This window comes from Cetorhinus maximus, chromosome 20, assembly GCF_964194155.1.
Source record: "Cetorhinus maximus chromosome 20, sCetMax3.hap1.1, whole genome shotgun sequence".
Lineage (NCBI taxonomy): Eukaryota > Metazoa > Chordata > Chondrichthyes > Lamniformes > Cetorhinidae > Cetorhinus > Cetorhinus maximus.
This window is the reverse complement of record NC_135898.1, coordinates 76,963,963-76,977,833: the sequence shown is the minus strand read 5'-3', so window position 1 is coordinate 76,977,833 and position 13,871 is coordinate 76,963,963. Positions and strand designations below refer to the sequence as shown.

Genomic DNA, 13,871 nt, shown 5'->3' with positions numbered 1-13,871 from the left:
CTCTCCAGGACCACCAGGGTATGCACAAAGCTGCAAAAGAGAGGCATGCAGTCCAAACAACCCTCCCCACAGATCTGACATTCTGAGCATCTGAGTGGTGGTTTCGACCCAGCCCAGGGATAACTGCACAGGGAGGTCCTCCAATCTGCCCACCACCTGCCTCTTGCCCCACGTACACGGTGGTCAAAGATCACCAAGTGTAATAGGCTAACATTTATTCAGAAGTCGAAGTCAAGGGGTAGCCCTCTTAAATAATAAACGTGGACTGTAACCTCTGGTGCTTCAAATAAATGAAAACTATTTTCCCCCAGGCTACTCTCTGTACTCAAAGCCCAGTTGACTATAAAATGGCTGAAATGCCATCATCAACAGCTCTGTTCAACGCTTCTCCATCCCGGGTCATCAGTAGTGCAGGGTAGAATCCTTGAATGCAAGGGACATTCGCCTCTGCCAAGTGGCAAGATATTTCGCCCTGACATGTCCAGAAAAGTAGGAAGAAAAGGGACAATTAAAAATTAAATTTAAATCTCTTGCACATGTCTTTGTAGCCAGTTATAGCACAAAAATGGAAAGGTATGCAAGTAGGCAACCATATACATGACAATGGAGAAAGCTGGAATTTTTTTTTAAAGTACTGTATACGCTACCTCCATCCTAGTGCTCCCAAGTATTTACTTCATAAAACTTGCTGTCATTTAAAGTATTTTGCAACTACATCTTTCCTAATATTTCTGCAACATTAAAAGATTCTACTTAAATCCAAGCTTAAGCCAAGTAATTCCGCTCAGAACCTTGTTCCAAACTTAGCAGTATAATCTTTTCAGAACATGTCAATGTTTATAACGATCATAATAATCATGTTAGTGCAGAACCAAGATCATAGTATAAAGAATAGAATGTTTCAGAACAGAACATCCCCATTTGGTCCATCAAGCATTTGCTAGTTCTCTGAAATAGCTATCTACTTTCTCTGCCCTTATTAAACCCTTTCAAACATTTATTGATTCTGCCATCACTATTTCTGAAACAACCCTCTGCATAAAAGAGTTTCCTTAACTCCCCTCTTTGCTCTATGGTTATTTTAAATTAATGCCCTCACTACCAATGGAAAGGGCGAGGACGGCATTCATTTTTGATTGTTCTAACCAACAGATGGCAGACAATGAATTAAATGACCCCTTACTGTGCTACAAACTCCTATAGATCAAAGCTTTAATCAATGTTTTCTGTAACTGATCAAAAAGAGATACATGATAGCTGTGTGGGGTGATTCCTAGTGAGACTATGTGGCCCTCCTCATCACCACAGAAACTAGTGACTCATCATATAGAAAATTACAAGCAATTTCCTATGTAATCATTTTACTGTATAGCCTGTTATTTTTCTCTGAGCTGCATAACTGTACTCAAACTGTCCAACTGGTAAACAGGAACAATTGTCCTTGATACAATGAAAAAGAAATACAAAGCGAAACTGCACTTATCTAGTGCTCACATCCTTAGAATGCCCCAAAACACTTCACAACCAATTAATTGTGAAGTATATTCATTCTTGTTGCATAGGCAAACACTGCAGTCAATTTGCATACAAGGAACCATGAAACAATAAATTACAATGCTAATTAATTGGTTTCTGGATTTGTGTGTTTAATTTCCAAACGATGGGAAAACAAGATTTTTTGCTATGGAAAGTCATGAAATGTTGGCTTGAAGCATGCACACTATAAGTGAAATACAAAAGTTGATTTTCACCATCATGCGTAAAAAGTATTAGAACCAACATTTTCAAGACACTTGCTGAAAATTCAGAGCATCCTGTGGTATATTAACCAATTCTTCCTAACATAACTTACCCATATTTAAATAAAATTACATTCTACTGTACTTAAAAGATGTATAATTTATTGGATCACAAGGTTCCCAAAAAGCTAAGAATCCAAACATCATAATGGAGACAGAACTCTACAAGCCTATCTTAAAATGTAAATTAACAGCAAAAACACTCATGTTTTATTCTCTTTATAAATATCAGAGGTATATAGAAAATAATGTCCCCCCCCAACAGATACAAAAGCACACTGGACAGTAGCAATTGTTTACAATTTAAAAAAAATAATGACCAACTTCCAAGTGTAAAACCCATGACCAATACAATCGTATTCGGTCAAGAATCAATTACTAAGCTAAACATAAATTCTATTTTCTTTATATATTGATTATGAAATTTTAATAAAACAACGCTTATAAAATGCAACGTGCAATACATAAATATTAACTTCCAGCATTTGCAAGTTTAGTCGTTCAATCCATGAACAAAGCCACAAAGCGATCATGAGTAAACTAAAAATGCCCTTCCACGATCAAAAGTACTGCATTAGCCAAGGATGCAGGGATTGATCAATTAATTCCAAAGTGCATATAACTACACCTTTCAGCACCTGGTTAGATTGCGGGTGTAAAATCCCCTTCGAAATGGGAAAAGTCATCGAATACAAAGTGTAAACTGAGCTTGACGAGGGCCCTGGGCCGGCGGACACTCGCTTCACTAGCCGTACTCACCTATCCAGCGGCTGCACCGAAACCGCCGCGACATCCGCGCCGCCTGACATATTCCTGGAATCCGCCCCCCTTCCAACTGCCTTCGCCGGTTTGTTTTAAAGGAGGTTCATGTGCGGGCTTGAACCAGGCCTCGCTCCGCGGCCTAGGCCGCACCGCGATCTCCTCGGGGCCTCGCGCTCTCTCTCTCTCTCTCTCAGCCAATAGAAAGAAAACCACTGGGTGCGAACAAACCTGGAGGCTGGGCTGAGGAAACCGCGTCAAACAGGAACGCTCTTAACCTAGAGCCGCAAGGGCTAATACCCATTAAACTTTTAGTTTGGGCCTCTCTTGTGTGGAAATGCACCTCTTTTTATTTTTGGGGGTTGGGTTGGATTGGATTGGGAGGGGGGGGTTGGGTGGGGAAAGAGTTTAAAAAAAAAACGTGCGCTTGTTTCAAAACACCATTTGCCACTTCCGAGCCGCGGCCTCCATTGACTGTGAGGTAATAATAGCGCTGGGCCAACCGGAAGTGCGCGCACCGCCGCACGCTCTGCGGAGACCGGGCCCGCCGGGGCATGCTGGGAGATGTAGTACTATTCCCGCACCCCCCCCCCCCCCCGGGCGCAGCGTTGCAAGCAAGCATAGGCCGGCCCGGAACTGCATTGTCCGACATGCACCGCTCCGCAGCATTCACCTGTGCACGCGCACGGTGGGATCCCGGTCTGGCTTGGCTTGATCCATGGTTGCTTGGATAAAGCGTTTGGAAGTTTGCATTGCGCACCGGAAAAGAATTGGCACTTTTCCCCACCCACCCCCCTCTCCCTCCCTCTTTACAAACTATTTCAAAGGTTCACACTAAGGTAACACTTTTTTTTTGGTTGTCAAGAGAATTTGTGAAGGGTTGTTAAATCAAAGATTAATTTTAAAGGATGAAACATTGTGAATTCTAATAGGCTGTATAAACCAGATGTTAGTTGTAACGCAAAAATTTTGAGAGCTGCAATACATTTTGTTAACTTCCCACTATGCTAACAGAATAAATCAATCATGTCATTAGCGTAGTATTGATAAAACATACGTTTCTAGTGACCTTGACCACTGCAAGGGGGCCAAAATTGACCTTTCCATTATAAATCAATGCTTTATAGCAGTTTGTCAATCGGGCAAATAAAGGAGGATGTTGTCGTTGGTTAATATACTTAATTTTTTATATATAATTTGTTTAGATTGATCGATTAACCTAAATTAATATTTTACTTGTCATTTACTTGTGAAGCTGAGCCATTTTGCTTTCCTTATTTTTGCTAAAAAAGCAACATTGACTATATGTTAAGATAACAGAGCATTCTTTGAAAGTGCGTTTGGAATTTACGCCCTTCAATCTGAGAGAAACCTATTTTTGTTTTTCTCGTATGATGCTTAAAATAACAAATACATGCATCTAATATTCTATTTCGTGGTGAACGCTCACCTCTTGCTATTTTTTTGATTCTCCATGTTGCTCGTACAGAAACAAACCTGGCAACATATGATATGGATGTGGATACGAGCTGACGATGACCTTGAGGGTCTGTATTTGGTGACAATAGAATTAATTGCGTTGTTAAAAATTCACGTGCAAATTTAACATATGTTAACCTGGTTACATTTCAATTTGATTGTTGGTTTGCATGACTGTCAGATTAAAGGCTCGAGTCGAATTCCTTACATGTGGATCACAAAGCGATTTACAGTATTGCAGATGTCACTTTTTGTGACAGGCTTTTATCCTTAATTTGTTTGTAAAAAGTAGAATTATGAGTTGTCCAATCGTCGTTTGGCTTGCCATAACATGCAAACCAAGGAGCCATTTTATGAAATAAGCCATTTGTTGTTGTGGATAAATGGCGTTAATATATTGCACGATAAAACAGCAATATGTAAGAGCTTTCGGGATATTTTAAGATGTCATTGCGTTCGGTACTAGAAACATAATTCGTGTCAACAATATTGCAGACGCGGAAAATGGACAAGGTCACAAGTTACGTGTCAAATATGGTTCTGCCTCATTAAGGGTGGTTTAACCCTCTGTTGTAGTAAAATCGTGTTTTAAATGAATCGCCTATTCGTTTTAGTGTTTGAAAATAATTTCATGCAAAACAGGCTCTTGTTTGCTTAAATTAAGCAGGTTGCTGTTTGTTAATTCCTCCCTCCACCTCACTTCGGGACTTTGAATAAAATGCAGTATGGTGCCAGAGCTGTAACACCAGATATTTGTTTTAGATTGACTATACTTTAGTGGCTAAAATGCATCGGTTGGACGTCGTCGCGTGACTGCAAATGTAATACTGGAACTTGTAAATGTATTTTTAAAAATTAAAATGGATTTTAACCTTCTGAAGGACGCAGCACTATTTATTGACGTATGCAAATTAGCAAAGGGCTTTGAAAGCTCTTGAACAGGAACAAGAATCAGTTTCACATTGCGGGTGAGAGCTGAAGTTCCGGTGTAAAGAAAGACGTGGCGAAATTGGTGAATATCTGTGCCCGCATCCCAAATCTCTCATTCTGAGGGGGAACCAGAACACGAAAGGGTGAAGCTGCTACTCATTCTTTAAAAAGAGAAGAATTTAATATTGCCTTTCGCCCCCCCTCCCCACCCCCCACCCGACCATCCCTCTACTAAATGGGGGATTACAGATTTGCTTTACAGTCACCTAGCAATGATACAGGATTTTCACCAGCGGTGAAGTACCAGAACACAGCTAATAACGCGTCTTTGTTTTTTCCTGTTTCAGCTACGCAAACCATGCAGGATGATTTACTGATGGACAAAAGCAACCCCCAGCAGCTTTCACCAAGGTCAGAGCAAAGCACCGAAGCCTCAGAAACTCCCAAATCAGAAGAGAGCTCCGTGAGTATAAACACCCCGGTTTCTGCTCAGAATAAAGAGAAAGCGCAGATGGAATCGCCAATTTTGCCCGGCTTGAGCTTTCAGCCCCAGGAGCCTGGTACCTCCTTGTCCCCTTCGTTCAGTACATGGTCGACTGGCACCACCAACACCGTAGATGATAGTTTTTTCCAAGGGATTCCGCCCGTCAACGGGACGATGCTGTTTCAAAATTTCACTCACGTCAACCCGGTTTTCGGTGGCACTTTCTCACCCCAGATCGGTCTGGCTCAGCAGACGCAGCACCACCAACAAGCCCAACAGCAGCAGCAGCAGCAGCAGCAGAGGAGATCGCCCGTCAGCCCACAAGCTCCCTTCGCCCAACGCAGCGCCTACAACCACCAGCCCATCATGACAAGCAAGCCCTCCTCGGCTTGGAACAACCACCAGAATACGACCTGGAGCACAGCCCCCAACCCTTGGAGCGGGCTGCAAGCCAGGGATCCCCGGCGAGCTGTAGGGGTGCCTTCCCCCCTCAACCCTATCTCTCCGCTAAAGAAACCTTTTTCCAGCAACGTGATCGCCCCCCCTAAATTCCCTCGAACTGCACCCACACTAACTCCCAAGTCTTGGATGGACGACAACGCCTTTAGGACGGACAACAGCAACGGCATGTTGCAATTTCAGGTACAGTAATCCTACCTCGAATATTTCATTCATACCAAATGTACAAAAGACGCAGTAGGACATGACCTTCACAGTCATACTGTATGTGCCATCTTTAATAGGACATGACATTGCAGTGAAAACATCACATCTGGTATTTTTAGCTAGTCAATTTATATAGTTCAGCCTAAACACGCATTCAGTCGGTGAGAATAATAGATAATGTCCTTGTCACTCTCCAACACCAAAAATCTCGTGTGGACCACCCCAATGCACCTCCCCCCCCCCCCCCAATAAAGGATATTGGCTGTAAACAGTAGGCCCTGCTGGCCTCAATACTGGTTTAATTTAGACAACATTTTTGTTGTGTTGCTGTATAAATTTTGCTTCAACATTAAAATTGGGGCTTTTCCCTGTTGTTGTTCATAGACTAATTGGAAATATATTCGTTTGGATTTATGTTATTAAAAAAAAAACAGGAGGTGGGCTGCCTATATTTAGAATCATTAACTATAGACAAGATCGTCATCCAGTAGGCCTCCACAGTGCTCTGTAAAGAGTACAATTATTGAAGAATCTGTACTGCATCATTAGTCTAATTGTTAAATTTAGCATTGTTGGGATTACTTGCTCTTCATCTTTTTAAGACCACTTTGTTTGGGCAATTGTTTTGACGTCAAACATAGAGGTGGAGCAAAATGCTGTCATCGTATACTATTCCAATTGCTTTAAAGCAGAAATGTACAGTAATTTTTATGGTACACACCTCGTATTTACTGTAAATATTTGCAACATAGGAAGAGAACTTATGCAGCATTAAAACCAAGCTTTTAAAAATATGAAGATGGTTGCTTCATCTTTCCAATTTTATTATTGGAGCTGTTTATATTATGCTGTTTTCTCTGTATATACAGCAATTTCCAGCTTTCTACATTTTATTTTTTTTCTAAAGTGACACAACAGAAGTTAAAGTGGGACAAAATCCTTTAGTATAAATACCTGCATTATAGAGAATCAGTCTTGATATTAATAGCAAATTGCTGAGAGATTAACAACCTGCGCTATTGTGCAGAACGTGAACAAATAAGTCATATTCTGCTTTTTATATATTTGTTAATGGTGTATGCAGCAGGAAAAGAACAATTTTAATTGCTCCCAGGGATGTGATGTATCCAAATAATCCTGAAATAAAATCAACAATTACTACTTTGGGGACTTAGTTTTGTGATAAAATGTAATATATTGACAAAGCACATTCTTAATTCCTCAATGCAGATATATGTTTCATGGCTTGCATGTGATTTTTGTGATTCGACAGAATGCTAAACATCCATTTTTATCATTAAATTTGAGATGTTCAGTATTATTCTCATAAAAAAACAATCTGCAAGCACTGAAAATAAGAGGTTTAGCAATGTTCAGTTTTGAAATAGCAAGCCCTGAAAAAGGCTGATACCACCTCATATGTTCTGTGGCGCTGGATTTTGTTATGTATGTGACCTTGATAAATTATCTCAATGATTATCATCACTTTCGCTATATTCTATATCAGGGTCACCTGAAATGCAAGTCATGGTTGCATTTTTTGCTGAGAATCGCACATCAGTAAGTAGTGTTAAACCAAATGTGTTGATGTACCAAGCCAGTTCTTTTCAGTGATGTGAAATGGAGGATGAGGAAATAGGGATCAGGTATCATTGTTACAGTTGCGTGGAAGTTTACTACATGCTGATTAATTTTTGTAATTAAATGCACCGCAAGGTTTAGTTTGCTGTTTCGTATTCACCTCAAGTAATCCATTCTTCAATTAAATGCTGAGGTATTCTGATGTATCAAGTGTTGAAATATATCTACAATATTGTATAAAGTTTAAGATTATTGTCAAGCAGCCTTTAGGTGAATGATAATTCAATTACTGAAGTAATATTTACATTTTAAATAAGTGTCATATATGTAATGTAGTAGATGCGGAATTAACCTAAAGCTAAAATTATTTTAATCTGGTACAACGTATTACCCTAATAAATAGGCCTGTATAATTCCGGGCATTTAGTGCAACAGTATACCGCTTAGAACTGGAACTGAATGACAATATTAAATGAGGTATGTTGTCTATAAAATATGGAAGCTGCTGTATTAACCAGTTTGTCAGTTTTCAGTAGGTTTAGTATTTGATTGGCCTAACCTAAATCTATTCGCAAATGGATATTCTTAATGCATCTGTTAAAAGGAAAAAGTTTATTGAGGTGACCAGTCAGAATAAGGACATGAATATTTAACAATGCAATATATGGGATGGTGTAAATGTACCACCAAAAAAGAAACTTAAGTTTAAACATTTCCAAACTGAGAGGCAATTTGAGTGAAAGATTGGAATGACAAGGATTTAAATTTTTTTGTGGGTGAGTTACCCGTCAGGCTGCACAGTCAGTGAACATACAGGTTTTTAATATGCAAGGTGATGGTGGAAATGGCCACCCGAAGAGAAAACTTGCTCTGCAAAGCCACCTAGTGACCATAGCCTGGAACAACACTGGGACAAGTGGCAGAAAAATTGATAGGGAAATGTTGACATAGCAATTTACAATGGGGAAAAAAAATGTCAACAAAATGGTAACTACAGGAAGCAAAGTTTGTAGATGGGAAATGCCTGCCAGGTTCAGAAACTTAATTTTCATCACCTCATCCATGGATATGTACGTGAGTGCTCCAGTAGATCTTTCTCTCAGTTCACAGTGACTCGAAGATTTATAAAACCAGGACTGTTATGCTATGTGTATTAATAGGTACATTAACTTAGGATTGGGCAATACCCTAGGACCTATAGACAATGGGGAAGAGGGCCACAAGCCTGCAAGTAGTGTTGGTATCTTGGGAGTAACAGCATTTTGATGTAGGTTCCAGAATATGGAGGCTCTAGGAACGCTTGGGCAGGCCTTGGGATTTTGAATGAATCCAAGGGAATCATAAGATTGAGAGGAATCTGGGAAGAGAGGATCTTGGGATCTAGCAGGACTGAAGAAGGGAGCACGGTAGTGAAGGGGAGAGTCTGGCTGAACTGGATTTTATTTTTAGGATCTGGGGATGTATAGTGAAATGACGTTGTAGCTGCGGTGGGTGGGGGGGGGTGGGGTTGGAGAGGAGCTGGGGGGGTGGCTGGAGAATGAGGGCAAACTCGCATCAGCCCCTTTAGCTTATTAAGTTCCAAAACCAAAGTGTTATTGCACACCAGCCTCCTCCAATTAATTCTTAACCACAATTTCCCCATGTTCAGTTGTTTCATTTCTGAATCAGTTTTGCTGTTATTTCCTGTACCCTTTTTAATGCAAGTTTATCTTCCAATAGGGCATCATGAAAACATGATAGTAGCTGTTATCTGGCTAGTACATTGTAAACTTTTAAGACAAAGCTACTTAACAATGCAATACTTGCAACATACAATAAAACAAATGGTATACTGTGGGGAAAAAAACCGAAAGCTTTTGTTGGGAAAAGACAACATAATTTCAGATATTCTCACTGTAACTATAGGAACAACATGACAAGAAAACATGAAATCATGCTGCTCAATATAATGTTTCTGCTTTGCTTCCAACCATCCACTTGAAGTCCTGTCCCCCAATGCATTTTTTTACTATTCCTCATAATTTCCTTCATCTTCCTTTCTCTTCTCGTGTTTTTCCTCCATCCTTCTCCTATTACCCCTAGAGTGCAGACTCCTTGGCATGACACAGCACCCTAAGCTCGTTCTCATCCTCCTGCTCTTGGCTGCTCCTCAACCTCCCTTTCCCCACCCAGCTCTTTGCTACAGTTACTCCTCCACTTGGCTCTCGGCCCCTGTTCCTTCTTCCCACTTTCTTGGCAGCTCTTGCCCTTCTCTGTCTTGTTCCCCTTCCCCTTTGTACTGTCGCTCTCTCTCTTGCACCCCTGCCTTCCACAACTCTGCCTCTCACCTTCCTTGCGTAACCTCACATGCAAATGCTTTCCCCTCCTCTGTTCACTTGCATTCTCCCTTGCTTCCTCTTTGTTCTCCTTTTCCCCATCCGCTCACTTCCTCCCTCCATGTGCCTGCTTACTTTCTTAACCCCACTATACACATGCTCCATCTCCCTGCTCACGTGGTTGTTTCTTGCCATCCAATGCAATGAAACTGTCCCATAAATAATGTATGCGCATCCTTTCTCCTGCTCTCTAGTCATATACTTTGTCTTTTCCTCTCTCTGTTTCCCACTCACACTTGTGTAAACATGCTCTCTTCATGTGTTTGTGCTCCATTAGTCTCTTGCTCATCATCTGTATCTATTTTGCATGCTTCCCATCCTCCTCCCCCAACCAAACCCCCATCTCGCGTTGCCACAGTTCTCCTCCCCTCGCTTGTGTGGACTTTCTCACTTGTACTCTGTCTGCTGTGCCCACTTTGCCTACCTCATATGCTTGTGTATGTGGCCTTTCTTGCTCTGTAGCTAGATTATAGTCATCTCCTCCTTCATCCACATACTCTGGCATATTCTACCTCCCCGTTTATGCATCCTCTCCTCTTTCTCTTCCTCCTATTCTTGCTTCTGCATTTTGTCTGTTACGCCTCTCTCATTGTCTTGTGTGCATGCACTGTTTTGTTCATTCATGTACAGGACCCAGGGCAAGGCCATCATTTATTGCCCAGCTGTAACTGCCCTTGAGAAGTGGTGGTGAGCTGCCTTGAATTGCTGCAGTCTGTGTGGTGTAAGCACTCCCATGGTGCTGTTAGGTAAGAAGCTCCAGGATTGTGACCCAGTGGTGCTGAAGAAATGGGTATGTAGTTTCCAAGTCAGGTTGGTGTGTGATTTAGGGGACTTGAGGGTCATGGCCTTCCAAGGTGACTGCAACCCTTGTCCTTCATGGGTTTGAAAGGTGATGTTGAAGAAGCCTTGATGTGTTGCTGCACTGCACCTTGCAGGTGGTACACACTGAAGGCATGCTATGCCGGAGATGGAGGGAGTGAATGTTTAAGGTGATGGAAAGGGTGCCAATCAAGTGAGCTGCTTTATCCTGGATTGTGTCGAGATTCTTGAATGTCGTTGGTGCTGCACTCATCGAGGCAAGTGGAGAGCATTTCATCACACTCCTGAATTGTGCCTTGTAGATGGTGGAATGGCTTTGTAGTCAGGAGGTGAGTTAACTCTCTACAGGATTCACAACCCCTGACCTGCTCTTGTAGCCCCTCTCTTTGTATGGCTTGTCCAGTTATGTTTCTGATCAATGGTGACCCCCAGATTTTTGTTGGTGAGGAATATACTAACGGTAATGCTGTTGAATGTCTCTTACTAGTTAGATTCTCTTATTATTGATGGTCAATGCCTGGCACTTGTATGGCATGCATGTTACCTTTCATGTTAGTTTTCACTTATCAGCTGAAGCCTCAATGTTGTCTAGGTCTTGCTATAGGCAGGTGAGGACTCATTATGATGATCATCTTCACTGAAGAAGCAGCTGAAGGTGGATGCGCCTGGCCACTGCCCTGAGGAGGTCCAGCAGTGAAGTCCTGGAGCTGAGATGATTGGCCTCCAACAACCACAGCCTTTTTGTTAGGCATGACTCCGGCTATTGGAGAGTTTTCTCCCTGATTCCCATTAACTTCAATTTTATCAGGGCTTCTTGATGCCTCTATTAGTTAAGTGCTACCTTTATGTCAAGGGCAGCCACTCTCACTTCTCTGGAATTTAGTTCTTTGTCCATGTTTGGACCAAGGCATTTTTTTTTTATGGGATTCATTTATTGCCCATTCCTAAATGCCCACTGAACAAGGGCAGTTAAGAGTCAACCAGATTGCTGTAGGTCTGGAGTCACATGTAGGCCAGACCAGGTAAGGATGGCAGGTTTCCTTCCCTAAAGGACATTAGTGAACCAGATGGGTTTTTACAACAATCAACAAGGGTTTCATGGTCATCGTTAAACTTTTAATTCCAGACTTTTATTGAATTCAGATTCCACCATCTGACATGGTGTGATTGAACCCAGGTCCCTAGAGCGTTACCGTGGGTCTCTGGTTTACTAGCGACCCCTACAATGGGGTATGGATCTAAGTGGTCCTGGTGGAACCAAAACTGAGCATTGATGAGCAGGTGAGTAAGTGTGTTTGATGGCACTCTTGATAACACCTTTCATTACTTAGCTGAATATTGAGAACAGGCTTGGGCAGTAATTGCCTGGATTGGATTTGTCCCGCTTTTTGTGAACAGAATATACTGGACAATTTTCTATTTTTTGGGTAGCAAACAGTGTTGTAGTTAAGCTGAAACAAGTTGTCTAGAGGTGTGGCAAGTTCTGGGGCATAAGTTTTCATGACAGGCAGGATGTTGTTGGGGTCATGGCCTTTGCCACGTTCAGTCGTTTCAGCCATTTCTTAATGTAGCATGAAGTGAATCGAATTGGCTGAAGACTGGTGTCTGTGCTGGAGACCAACATCCCCTCTAATTTTATTTTGGAACAAGAGGGTGATTTGTTTAAGTGCGAGGCACCTTTAACATTTTTGCCCACCTGTGCAGTAATTTGAACGGGCTAACTTGTATGCAGCCTGCACAGGGACTTTGGTCTTGGGCAGCACAGCTTAGAGGGAACATTGGCAGAGGCCCAGATGGGTCATTCACTCGGCCCTTCTGACTGAAAAAGGTCGCAAATATTTCAGCTTTGACTCGGTGCTGATGTGCTGGGTTCTTCTTCCATTGAGGATGGGGATGTTTGTGGAGTTGCCGGGCCTCATGTTAGTTTAATTTTTCATTGCATAAGCACCTGGGCATGACAGGACTTGCAGAGCTTTAGCCTAATCTGTAGGTTGTGGAATTGTTTAGCTGCTTCTGCGTTTAGCATCATGTTTCCCTGTGTTGTAGCTTCACTGGGTTGGCACCTCATTTTTAGGTATGCCTGGTCCTGCTTTTGGCATGTTCTTCTACACTCCTCATTGAACCAGGGTTTGATGGTAGAGTGAAGGATACGTCTGGTCTTTGAGTACAATTCTGCTGCTGAAGATTGCCTACAGTGCCGCATGGATGCCCAGTTTGAGCTGCTAGATCTGTTCTGAATCGATCCCATTTAGCATTTCTGTAGTACAGCATAACACAATGGAGGGTGTACTCAGTGTGAAGACATGACTTTGCCCCCACAAGGACTGAGAGATTGTCACTCCTACCTAAACTGTCATGGGCAGATGCATCTGCGACAGGTAGGCTGGTGAGGGAACGGTCAAGCAGTTGGTCCTTATCACATGCCATTGGCCCAGTCCTGTGTTTCAGGACTTAACCAGCATGGCCAGGAGTGATATTACCAAGCCATTCTGAGCAAAAATGCAAAATGATTTTAGCCATTAGGTCACCAAGTATTGTTCAAAAAAAACAATGGTTTAGCATTCAGATTTGACTAGCGCTGTGCAATATGTATTCTACATTATCTTGATCTATTTACAGCATCCATTATATGGGGAAAGGGGTGAAATTGCTATTCATTTCTCAGGCTCTTGGTTTAAATCATTTTGCCTGACAAAAGCCGTTCAATCTCTGACATACTGACTCATTATATTCTGTTTAATTGTAGACTTGAGTAAATTGATCAACTTCCCCAACCCTAAAATCATAGTCATGGTAACATTGATGACCAAGAAGTTATTACTTTGTAAACAGAGACTGTCATTAGGACTTTGAGAGTAGTGAAGAGACATTGTGCCTTTTTTGATCATTGCCTTCAAAAGATTAGTGTTTAATGACGGCTGTGGAATATTTGATGTTTTGGAATGGGGGGGATTAGTATTAATACTATCAAGGCGATCT

At 41.7% G+C, this 13,871-nt stretch overlaps 2 protein-coding genes across 9 annotated transcripts in view; one reads left to right on the top strand and one right to left on the bottom strand.

Moving 5' to 3' along the window:
• Positions 1–3,053, bottom strand: part of marchf5 (membrane-associated ring finger (C3HC4) 5) — a 98,149-nt gene extending 95,096 nt beyond the window's left edge. The window contains exon 1 of the mRNA XM_078564950.1: positions 2,559–3,053. Coding sequence (XP_078421076.1) covers positions 2,559–2,608 — 50 coding nt within the window. The 5' untranslated portion in view covers positions 2,609–3,053. The remainder of the gene's footprint in view (positions 1–2,558) is intronic.
• Positions 3,054–3,235: 182 nt separating this feature from the next.
• The window catches only part of cpeb3 (cytoplasmic polyadenylation element binding protein 3), a 120,605-nt gene continuing 109,969 nt past the window's right edge, over positions 3,236–13,871 (top strand). For 5 of the 8 annotated variants that reach the window (XM_078564945.1, XM_078564944.1, XM_078564949.1 and 2 more), the window contains exons 1-2: positions 4,354–4,456; positions 5,315–6,093. In XM_078564945.1, the coding sequence (XP_078421071.1) occupies positions 4,369–4,456; positions 5,315–6,093 (867 nt within the window). In that variant the 5' untranslated portion in view covers positions 4,354–4,368. Of the gene's footprint in view, positions 3,398–4,353; positions 4,457–4,996; positions 5,111–5,314; positions 6,094–13,871 lie in introns of those variants that run through there. The other 3 variants (XM_078564947.1, XM_078564946.1, XM_078564948.1) reach the window with 3 other exon arrangements.